This window comes from Ciona intestinalis, unplaced genomic scaffold (assembly GCF_000224145.3).
Source record: "Ciona intestinalis unplaced genomic scaffold, KH HT000098.2, whole genome shotgun sequence".
In the NCBI taxonomy this organism is placed as follows: domain Eukaryota; kingdom Metazoa; phylum Chordata; class Ascidiacea; order Phlebobranchia; family Cionidae; genus Ciona; species Ciona intestinalis.
Window position 1 is genome coordinate 15078 of NW_004190420.2, and position 12663 is coordinate 27740.

General features: G+C 38.5%; 1 protein-coding gene across 6 annotated transcripts; it reads right to left on the minus strand.

Annotated features, from left to right (window-relative positions):
• Positions 1–5049: 5049 nt before the first annotated feature.
• Positions 5050–11757, minus strand: LOC100179290. Of its 6 annotated transcripts, none has more exons than XM_026838563.1 (10): positions 11395–11757; positions 9289–9512; positions 8925–9016; positions 8789–8837; positions 8466–8548; positions 8265–8394; positions 7813–7950; positions 6850–7002; positions 6152–6367; positions 5050–5662 (listed from the first exon to the last, which is right to left on the minus strand). In XM_026838563.1, the coding sequence occupies exons 2-10, from the start codon at positions 9508–9510 to the stop codon at positions 5321–5323; spliced, it is 1425 nt and encodes a 474-aa protein (XP_026694364.1). In that variant the 5' UTR covers positions 9511–9512; positions 11395–11757; the 3' UTR covers positions 5050–5320. The 6 variants fall into 6 exon arrangements, with proteins under 6 accessions (XP_026694364.1, XP_002125823.2, XP_026694361.1 ...); XM_002125787.3 differs by lacking the exon at positions 11395–11757 and adding an exon at positions 11005–11308; XM_026838560.1 differs by lacking the exon at positions 11395–11757 and adding an exon at positions 10374–10453.
• Between the last annotated feature and the right edge of the window lie 906 nt (positions 11758–12663).

A 12663-nucleotide genomic window follows, 5' to 3' on the forward strand; every position in this document is an offset into this window, starting at 1 on the left:
TTATGATATTATGTGTTTAAAAAATCACATTTACTTACCTCTGGTTAGAAGGAGGGTTAGGACAAACCTCTATATGGAAAGTGTCGACCAAGTACTTCGGGTTTGGAGAGGTTCTCCATTTTACAATTACCGTTCCGTTTCGTGGATATTGTAAAAAGTACATTGCTTTAGGTGGCGGTATTTCTGCGGGATTAATAATGTGATCAACTGAGGAAAACACTAAACAAGAATAAGGACCCGCTTCGTTTGTAACACACACGTTCAAACATATATACCACACATTATCAATGGGATTTGGTGCTAAGGTGGAACTTTGGGGGTAAAAATATTTCTTCCGCTATCAAAATCTCCTAATGGAAGGGCCCTGTTGTCCCTGTTGTCTGGGGCTAATACATAAATGCTGCTTGTCACATATCGGCAATCCGGGGGTCTTATGATTGTACTGTTACTCAATACCATAACGATCCATAAGTGCAACTTTGAATAACGCGAGAACTGTATTTGAAAGATAACAAAAGTAAAAGTGATTTGCTTTAAACTAGGTGTGATTTTTTTCAAATACAACAAAACTACAGTACGTAAAATATATCTGCATTTAGTAAATTTGTTTATAATATGGGCGTGATAATGCCACGCCCAACATGTCATGTCATAACTGAGCTTGACCTTTGTTACAAGCTGGAATGAAATATGAAACGTCGGTAACGAAGTGCGGAAACCTCAACAAGCGAACTGCTCGTATTTTTGAAATGGCAATTACTGAATCGCGTGGGAGAATTTATGGTCACGTGTTAAAGATAAAACATAGATTTCTCGTCTCCCTCTCGCTTAGTTATATAAAAACTAAAAAAATGCGGAGAAAATGTTTATTTAGTTTTGCAACAGTGGATTCTGTCACCAAAATTAACTCAGCAGACCGTGAAAAGAAAATAAGTAATTTGCAACCATAGAAGCCGAACTGTGCATCCGCACCGTATACAAGGTTAACCACACGGTAATGGTTCAGTAATTCAGTGTATTTTATTAACGCCTCTCCTTGTTTGTTCGGGAAACAGTGATCTATCTCAGTTATCTCCTTGGGTCTATACACTTGTCAATTTCAAGCTAAAAGAGCTGAAATTTGTATCACTATAAGCCACAGTGAACCCCCAAGACCTAAAATACCAGCCGGTCATTTTCCGTTAAAATATCAGCGACCCCATGTAGGTATGCCGCGCAAGTAAAACAAAGTTAAAATAGATTTTATCGCATTTTCGCTGCGGTTATTGATTTAGAACGGCCAGAAACTTTTTAAACATTTTAATTTATTTTAAGCCGTTCTCAAGGGGCTTAGCAGCAAAGAGGGTTAGCAACCCCGGAGTTAATTGAGTGATAGCGGGCAGTTGCAATGACGCCGCTCACGTATTTTTATAACATTTGACCAAAGCAAACTTACCAGGTACACTCCTGTATGTAGGAAGAGGAGATTTAACAAGACTGCCAATGGATATCTGATGGGCACGATGTACAGGTCGTTTTCCTGCTCGCCTTCCGCCACTTCTGCTTACCCCCGAGACATAATTTCTTTCATAACCGGAAAATCGAAACCGGTTCCTTGAACGCGACTGCGATACCCCTGCTTCCCAAAGGCAGAGAGTGCAGAATGCAGCAACAAGAGCAAACTTACTAAGATTCCCAAAACTCGGCATACTCATAAGTGTTTAACCGAACATTGCGAAAACATTAGTTGCTCTAATAAACAGCTGTAAAAACAAAACACGAGTTTACAATCTTTAACTTCACAAGCAATTATACCGACATTACATCATAGTTTTCAAATATTATGAACTTGGCAATACATGGCACTTCACACCTTGCAAAGTTGGCAGGATAAAACCGGTCCATTCCGGTTTGAGGCAATTGATCGCAACTTGAGCTCATGTTTCCCATGCTCTTAACGCTTTTGTAGCCAATTAAACAAAATTTGTAGTCGGTTAAGTATCGGTTACTGGAACCTGCGCCCCAGAAACCGAACAAAACACGTAATTTTAAAGCTTACGACGATTAAAACACCTTAAGCTTGCTGGTTCGGAGAGTATGCAGCTATTTTTTTGATAACGACTATACGACAGCATAATCTTTCTCACCGCGGATGTGTGTGATACACGCGAAACTCAAAAGAAAGTTGTGACTTTGTAGATACACTAGGGTGGGGGAAGATGGGACACCTTTTCATTCTATTTTCTCGTTCCATTTGGCAGTAAACAAAGAACTTTCGAAGAATTATAAAACCATATCCTCACGACTTTCATAAACCGTTGTTTATTGTTTAAAACTTAATCAGGATATTTGAATATTAGGTGCTAAAGGTGTCCCATCTTACCCCACCCTACTATATCATAACTATACACTTCGGAATTATACCCATATACTATACCTTTATTTTAAATGAGACCATTTAAAATACAAAACTAAACAGCAAACAAACTTTCCGAAAAGAAAAAACTTGCACTTCAAAACCCCTCAAAATATGGAAAATTAGCAAAAGTCCAAATTTACACGCCGGGTACGCACTGATTAAAAGTACCGGTAAAATCTTTTTCCTGTTATAGGTTCATTGCACAAACTAAACCTGCCGTTCCGGTATACCGAGCGTAGCTCACAACTTATGGTGTCGCATTCAAAAAAGCAGCTGACCCCTTTTCCGTTGCTTTCTCCTGGGGCGCACGGACTAATATGCAGTCATTGCAGCACCGAGTAATAAACCCCTGAAACCCTACACTTACCACAACCGCTATCTGTTAACACGATGACCGCCCAGCGCGATTTAAATCACCTGCCACGGGCGAGCATACGGCTGTCAATTTTTGCAAAATAAACACGATTAGCACAGGATTTTCCGCTGGATAGTGTGCGGTTTATGACTCCAATTAGAGGCTTGAATTTAAACGTCAAAAATCATTCACCTCTACTTTATTCTTTTAGTTTATACGAAGGAATTGGTAAAGCAGTTCAATTTGAAAATACGGACTTTGCATTTTGGAGCAATAAGTAGACACTGCTCGCCTTGTTTCTCACCCCTCTGACTATAACACATGCATTTCTTATATACGCTGCTGTTTAAAAGAGGATTCTACCAACTGCGACGAAAAACGCACTGAGTAGCCTTCACAAACTTTTCAGTACGAAAAAAAGGAAATGTAAACAAAACATTCCGCCGACGAACAAAGCAACTGAAGATGTAACCACAATGGGTAATGGTTCGTGAATGATGTTTTGGATTTCACAATCGTTGTGTTTATTTAATATCAATTATTTTCTACGAACATTACCAGGCATATTTCGACAAAACATAGTACGTTCTGGCCGCTGCGACCAGCCTGAATTTAACGGTCTCTACTAACTTTGGTCGCAGTAATATAGTTCTGTAGGGAAAAATGGAACACTTTTACCACATAATATCCAAATATTCTGATCGTGCTTTAAACAATAATCAATGGTATATGAAAGTCGTAAGGATACGGTTTAATAATTCTTTGAAAGTTTTTGTTTACTATCAAAGGAGATGAGAAAATAGAACGAAAAGGTGTCCCATCTCTCCTACCCTACTATATCAATTACGGTTACCACCCACAGTGAGTCGCACATTACACCGGTATGACAAATCTACAGATTCTCCATTTTAACTAAATGACGAAGCGATTTCTAAGTTCTGTACACTGTAAGCTTTTCGCTCATGCTTAACCTTTCTCGAACTTGTGCTATGAAATTAATGAACTCCCAGTTCTATGTTTATACCCTTGGTGTGCAATATCACCCGCACAGCAGTAAATCTCACTTGAAACTTTCGCTTCGATAAAGACAACAACCGTACATGCGCAGAAGCAGACGGCGACTGAACTGAAAATATCTGGCGCTACATCGCCTTGAATGTTCCCACGACCTAACTTGTACAATTTATACGCGATACTCCAACGCCCACGGCTCATTTCCCACAAGTAGCTTTTAGCACTGCATCCGCCGGTCGCACGAAGTGTCCCCACCCCCCAAGCACATCCTTGATTCGTCGGCGAGACGTGACAAAGCGGAAGAGCGTGGCCTTATCTTTACACATGTACACTGACTGCTGTTGAAACCCCGGGCTGCTATCGCAACGCCCAAGCATTTCAAAGTTAAGCAGACGAACCTGACAGACCAGCAGCGCTGTTAAATGAGTCGTCTAAACGCAGCTGCGAATCGAACCTCCACCTACAGTCGCCTATAGTGGAGAATTCAACCATGTAAGACTACCCAAAAGACTAAACTAAGTTACACTGTTTAATTGCTAATGTTTTAAAAACACCGAGTAATCGGTTACACCAGCCCGGAAGACGTCAACGCTCCCCTTTAAGGTTCTAAAAAATGTTTTAAAACTATCCCGGAAATATGCATTCCACCCCACAGAGGTCGAGTATTTATTTTTATATTTCACAGCCAATTGCGAACAAAAACAGTTGCTTTCCTATATATAGTCGACCCCACCATTCTCCAAACTTGCACAGTCAAATTTATCGGCGGCGTCGCCTGCTTGGAAAGAATCCACAACCGCAAGTTGAATTGCTGCGAAAATAACTGAAACACAACAACAACAAGCTGAGCTGCTTGAAATGAAGAATCTATTGCGATTAAATTGAACAGATAACAGAAAATAAATCACAGCTTATTTAAAACGACGTTCTTTAAGTTAAACCCCTTTCTACACTTTCACTCAACTATTAATTAAATATAAACTAATGGCACTGCTACATAGCGAAAAAATTAAAAACAAAATCCACAGCGAAGTAAGTACAGATACACTAAAACAAATGGCTCGGTATAACAGAATTCCTGTGTCGGCGAAATAAGAAAAACAAAAACTACAAGCATTACGTGCATAAGCCTAAGTTACTGCAGCATTTTAAAGAATTGCATAACGCTGTATATGACTATATCAATCTACCATTCAATGTACAACGTTAATAGGCGTTCGGTGAAGTTACATCTAGCTAAGAATTGAACGTGTAAAATATGGTCTAGGAAGTTTTACCGAAACTTTTTGAGAAAGGCAATTAAGTAACCTTTTATAATCTCTATTTAGACTCTAGCAAAATGCTTATTATCAATGCTAGAGAAAAATTAATAGGAACAACGTAACCAAATATAGTAGTGTTTCCAAACATAATACATCGAATATGAATATTTCAGTTAACGGAGGTTATAGAAGTACAAGCCTAAAATATCGGGAAACACTGCTAGATTTACTTTCATTTAGTGTAATAAATCATAATCTTTATCTGGTATCAACACTCTATACTTTTTAAATTTATCTACATAAACTAATCTCAGATGTGTGAACGTATATCGGTTTGTCTCCTCTTTTCATCCCGTCACTTCCCGCCTCTCTTCGGAACAAATAATAAGGTATCTTTCCCCCGTGCGTTGGATCCTCGTAGCAGGTGCCGGGATAAAAGACATTCCGCGGAGAAGAAGCGATAAAACTGTCGTGGAAAGACTGGGCAGATGGATTCCTTGGTTTGGAAAGGGTGCGGGAGGACGAAGGGGACCCGAGGTCAGATTTGTGAAGATCGTTGTTCATGTAGTACGGCACAGATCGTTCGAATGTTCTTTCCGTACGCAGTTGTGGCTGGTTGTAACCTCTCAATAGCTATACACGAAAATATGGGTACTTTTATAGGTTTGTTGCATTATATGTATGTTACATAAATTTTTTAATTAATTTAAAAAATTCTAGTAGTGGTTTTCCGTTCTTACCAAAATTGCAATTTTTAAAAATTTTAAGGTAGCCCATCCACGGGAAACAACTTACAGCCCATAAAAAGGAAGCCTTACAACACTTAGAACGAATATATAGTAGGATGGGGAAAGACAGTACACCGTTTTATTCTTTTTTTCTCATTCTATTTGGTAGTAAATAAAAACACTCAATGAATTATAAAACCGTATCCCAACGACTCCCATAGATCGTTATTAATTGTTTGAAAGACGATCTGGCTATTTGGATATTATGTGCTAAAGGTGTCCTGTCTTCCCCACCCTATACCATACTATGTTCTATACATTCCATAGCCTAAACTCAATACAGTATTGAGTAGGCTATGTACATTCGCATTAATTCTCATTACTGTAAACTAACCGGGGAATATGTTGGAGGTGCCGTTGCAGGTGGGTATGGTGTTGTTCTACGCATGTGGTCGGGTGAATATCCATCTGTGAACACCCCACTGTCAGACGCTGAAAGCTTTTCCATCACAGGTGCTGCAGATTGTGTTCTCGTTGCGTAAGGACTTTCTGTGATGGCGAAGTTCTTGTTCGAATGAACATAAGTTTTCACACCACCGTCGCTAAATTCCTACGGAAAAAATGTACAATACTTATATTGTGGTGGGGGGAAATGAAACACCTTTTTGCTCCTTTTTTGTCCCATTTGGTAATAAACAAATAACGTTCAGCGAATTTTATAACCATATTCTCTCGACTACCATATACCATTATTAATTATTTAAAACAAATATTTAGATATTATGTGCTATAAAGGGTCCAATCTTCCCCAATCTTGCTAAATATACGTATTGGTAACTTAAAAATATTTTGATTTCGCCACTTTATACAGGCGTAATCGTGTTTTATTTATACCCTTTAAAATCTGCTGTGCAATTTTTTCGCTGCATCATCAAACTCTTTGTGGTAACCCTCGCGAAGAGCAAACATCGTAAATTATAAGATTAATTATTAAAAATATGTCGCGTACTTGTATAATAAAGTTGCCTTGTTTTTAATAATCGTACTTCAAAGTGAATCCAACATGGTAGATATAATTTCCGAGATATATACCTGTGAAAACGACATTTGCAAAGGTTCTCCGTCTCTTGACTTTGGTTCTTCGTTTATGTTGACTTCTGTGACGTATTGGGGTGAGTTGTCACGTGATGGAGTAGATGACAAAACCACAGCTGGTGCGAATTCGGGTGACATTGGAACTACGTGCTGTTAAATACAAATGTGTTAAATATATAAAAATGCACATCAATTGTTTAATTTGGTTGTTATATATATGCGTGGTGGTTATATAGAGCGCTCGCCTCTATACCGGGCATATGGGTTCGAGGCTTGTCGCTGTCACCATTGTTGTATAGCCACTGTAAGCCATACACAAAAATCATATATAAAAAGTTGGAATAATATTTAGCCACAAAGTTGCATACTTGGAAACAATAAGTGAATATATGTGGTGTATCAACATCCGTGTTATAACGAGGGTCGTTGCCCTGCCACGCGAGGGTAAATAAGGTACATTCGTATATTGGTTCGTAGAGTAGGGTGGGAGAAGATGGGACACCTTTTCATTCTATTTTCTCGTTCCATTTGGTAGTAAACAAAGAACATTCAAAAGATTATACAACCGTACTCTCACAACTCCCATAGAGAGCGTTGTTAATTGTTTAAAACTCGATCAGGATATTTGGATATTATGTGCTAAAGGTGTCCCATCTTCTCCCACAGTACTATATATAAACCAATAAATGAATTATTTCGACACTGCTCTGTTTTACTCTGATGTAAAGTAGAATTAAAGCGCGGTGCGACGCTTTCTTTTTGTTCTAATATTATCCTTCTAGACATAGATGTATGGGTGCGGTGCTTGGTGTAAAGGCGCGTAATTGCAGACACTTTGGGTTAAACGCCGGTAATCACTCACTGTGGTATTTACACCTGTCCGTCGTTTCAGATCTCACATATACCCGGCTCCAGCAAAAGAAACCGCAAGCGGCAATCTACGGCGCAAAGAAGACCCACCTGTTGCCGGTGACGCATTTGCGGCGAATCCGATGATCCGGATCGAAGTTGGTCTGCTTGCTTTATTGCTTGTTGGGCGACTGTAACTTGAGTTCGTTGTATAGCGCCTTGCTGCTCCCCATTCGCATCGCACGTCATCTAATGTTCACGGTTACATAACAAGTTTAGGAAGAAGAATGGACAAGGGGAGAGAATTGGCACAGATTAAAAGGAAGCATGCCGAATGAAGTCAAACTGATTTAACACTGGGTTCCGGGAACCTATGCATTTACCACGTATAATCAACCGGATTAAACGGTCTTTGCAGCACGAATAATGCAAAGTGGACAAATTCAAAATTATGTGTTAAAAGAGGCGAAGGCGCTTTAGCAAATACGGATTATCTTTTATTCTCAAAAAATTCAACCTTTGCAATAACAAATATTCGGTTAATGTTGCCAACACAAACTTACCTGTAACTGCAGAGAACCATTGGTTTTGTTAGTTTGTGCGACCGACACGCTCGCCTTTGATGACGTCATTGGCTTCACGGAAACGTAAGAACATTGCGTCATAATGTTGCGCGTCTTGGCGACCGGTGCGCTGTATAAATAACTTATGAAGGTAGAGTCCGAGCAGGGATACTTATACAAACGTAAGTTTATACACTGCACCTATGTTTTGCTTGGACAGATTTGCTGGTGGTCGACAATGTCTGCACTGCTTTGTTATTGCTTCGTTTCTCCCGACGGAGCTCCTAAAACAATTACACTTATTAAGCTAAGTTGCATATAGTAGCGTGGGGTAAGATGGGACATGTTTTCATTGTTTTTTTCGCGTCCAATTTGGTGGTAAAAAAACATTAAATAAATGTTTATAACCGTTTCTTCACAAATTTAAAATAATGTTGTTAATTGTTAAAAATAATCAGGAATTTTAGATTTCATTTGCCACCGTAATCTCATCTTTCCCACAATAACACCAATCAATTACTTACGTTGTACTCCTTTTTCACTTTTGCTAGTTCTCGAGACACGCTGACTGATCTACAAATAGTAAAGAAATGTGTTTGTAAGGCGATGACAGAAAGCAAGGACTTGGGTTTATGATTTTAATTGTTTACGTATTCTAACCTGTTTTGTTCAAATTTTAACTCTTGGTTTTTCATTTGAAGTTTTCGTTCCAAAGTATCGCATTTTGTTCTCAGTGTGGTGACTACGGATTTCTGCAAACAAAATAAATGGTTTGAGATACCATTACGTATATATATATGTGGTCAATTTAAACCTATATTTACACATACCGCTTCTTTATATCTACACCGCATATAGGTAAACATATGTGAATTGACTGGGTATATAGTAGTTAGCATATATGCTAAGATTGACTATGTCGCAAATACACCTTTATCCAATCTTGCACGAAATTAATCATTTAATTATTACAAGCAAAATTCCAACTGACATTTATATTTAGTTACATCGCCAAAAATTTTACTTTATTAGTATTTCCTCCAGGGAACAGCTCGTTGGTTCTGTCTCTTAACTTCTTCTTCAAGATCGAAATTTCATTGTTTTTGTACGATAACTCAAGTTGCAGCTGATAAAGTTTGGTCCCCCAGTCAACGAAGCGACCTGAGGCGACCCTGGACTTCGGGTGTTGCCCTGGTTGGCACGGTTCGTGCATTTGCTTGATATGTGGCGTGTCAAGCTCGTACATGTCTACAAACATACGGTATAAGATTGTGAATTTTTTTGATAAATAAAAGGGAATGTACTGCTCGTAAAATAGACAATATTGCTATATAACAGTAACTATGCGACCATACAGGTATAGTAGGGTTAGGGAAGATGGGACACCTTTTCATTTAATTTTCTCGTCCCATCTGGTAGTCAACAAAAACACTCCAAGAATTAGTAAACCGATTTCTTTAAACCTTCATAGACCGTTGTTAGTTGTTTAAAACACGAACAGGATATTTTGATAATATGTGCTAAAGACGTCCCATCTTTCCTCACAGTGCTATACAACACATAAAGCCGAATGCACGTGCTGACAATCTAAATTTTATAAATAGTTTCTTATTGAACCTTATAGGCCTACCTTAACTAATTGAACTTATTTTTTGCACCTCCATTTGCTTAATACATGTTTTTCATTGAATGTTTGCTTAACAATTTAGCACTGACCCTTGTCAAATTTCCCAGCGGCAGAAACCAATACATACAGACCAATACGTTTCGGTCAATTGCGGGATCGATGGGCAAATAGAAATGTTATATGAACTGGTAAGCAACCATGAACAAACAAATTTTATTATTTGCCATTTGTAATTCCACATCGGTCGACACCGCGGCGTGACGCATGTCATGACGTATTAATCGTAATGTTACAAGATACAAAAATGTTAAAGACACCCAGTGACGTGCAAAACGAAAAATTATTTCCGCCTTTCACGCCTATAACAAACAAACATAAAAAACATAACAAAACCTGACAAACAAAATGATCAACTTGCTACATTTTACTGTAAGCTTAAAAAAACGATAAAATGTTTTTTTTTACTTTTTTCTCGTACGTACCATTTCAGGTCCAGTCCCAAAACTTTACTTTGCGGCCTTTGCCCTCTCGCGCTAAAAGATTACTGAATAATTACCATGACAACTTGGTTAATAAGAAGATCCGAGCGGTGCTTAGAACGAGTGTTTGAACTCAGGACAGTTGGCAAACACACGTACACTTGTAAGGGCCGGGTTGGCATAAGAGAAAAGATCTTCTCCGCAAATATATTTTTCTTTTATTATATTTAATCAGTGCGAGGGAATTCCACTTCTTTAGAGAATACACCAGGCCAGTACCAACCCTTAACTTAAATAAGCGATATGATGAATTAGCAGTTGATGAGTCGAACGTGGAACCGTTGACAGCTTTGTGTTAGCACGAAACCGACTTTAACCCCACTAATACTAAAAGTAAAGCATCTGAATCTGTTTACTTGATGATTTAACGTTATTCTACGAAAACGGAGACTCATAACGAACTAACACTAAGTTTTTAACATAAATATGACAACCGCTGCAACCTTTCAACAAAGTTTACCTATGCACAATTCAGCAATTGTATTAATTGAAACTAAACTTAACCCATCTATTCGCAACTAAATTCCAACCAAAATTTTGCGAGACCGGAAACATTTACAACTAAACTTTTTACCTTCGGTTGTTAAAGTCCTGAGGATTTCTGGGGCGTTCCAATAACTAAGAGGTGAAGAAGCTCCAACCTCGTCCGACATTAATATCCTGGTCAGCAACCGATAATATACTTCAACCTAAAGGCTTAACTGAATACTGATAAATTATTTACGCAAAGGCGTATTACAGGATGCGTTTTGTTAAGCCAGGTGCTTCCTAAACGAAACAATTAATGTTTCTTTTTGTAGTTAACTATAAAGCAAGAGGTGCTATCCGTTAAGCCCTAATATATCATCTGAACTAGTAAGCTATTGTCAACTTATCCCGCAGTCGGTACTGTGTACTTTCTCATTAGATCGGTTGTAAATCAGAGAAAGATGACTCGTAAAAGTTCGAGCTTATATGAGTTTACCTTGCCGACGATCGCTGTTATTTAGCGCAATTGGTCGTCAGGTAACAGCAGCCTTCAATTTCGACTCCGTTTTCCATGGTACATCTCACTATAACTACGGGTACTGGAGCGTAAAATCATATAGCTACGACAAGTACACAATAAAGTACCGACTAATAAAACTTGAACGTTTGACAACACAGCAGGGATGTCCGGGCCAGCACAAAGCTCGGAGCCTACGAAATTAGTCGCTCGAATACCCGGCGGTTTTCTGTTACACGCCATTAACAAGAGTCGTGGGCCGCAAGACATGTATATTTCACGACCTTACTCCCGCAATTTGCAACGCTTTTAATGGGCACGTATGGGAGTCAAGTAAATTTCGACACACGAGGAACATTTAGTAACACAGTAATCTGTGCCTTTTTGATTTTTGGTTACGTCACAGCGTGAGTAAACAGCAACGCAGCCTCCCACCACACACTGAACAGATTGAATCACGAGTAAAGGCATTTCATGAAATTTTTAACATTCTGAGTTCTATTGCAAAGTATAGTTTCTTATAATGTGGAATACGTACCGATTTTGTAAATGACGTTCTAGTTTTCTTAACCCTTTCTCAGAGCATTTCGCTTCTAAGAATTTCCCATTAAAATTTATCTTGATAATAATGCTATTTAATAAAAAAAATCTGAATTCTGTTTAATAGGCTGGACATGCTGTCATTGTCTTTTATATATAGTGGAGCGGGGGAAGACAGGACACAAGCACATATTGCACAATATTTCAAAACTTAAAATGTATCACGGTTTTAGTGATACCACGAATTAGTACTTCATGCCTTTATTAATTGACAACAATTCAAAAAACTGTATTAAAACCCACGAGAAGCTATTTAGGGGTTCGCACAACAGATGTAATTTTACCAAATTAAACGAATCAAAATGTACATTTTTCCATTATGCCTTTTTAGCCATTGAACAATTGTGCTATAGTTTTTTCAACACCAAACTTTAATACTTCACAACAGCATCATCTTTGCAGGGTACTTTGTTGGGCCGTGAGAATACTATCGAATGATATGGTAACATTTTTTCGTCTATCAATAAATCAGTACCGGAAAAAGAAGACCTAAAAAGGTGCATTTTCCGCTCAGTTCTGTCCCCCCCCCACCCTACTATACCCATTTGGCAAAAGCCAAAGAATATTAAACCGTATCCCATGCGGAACACCGGTATCCTATCTTACCCCGCAGTATTATTTTTTATATTGTCTAAACATAAAAGGCCA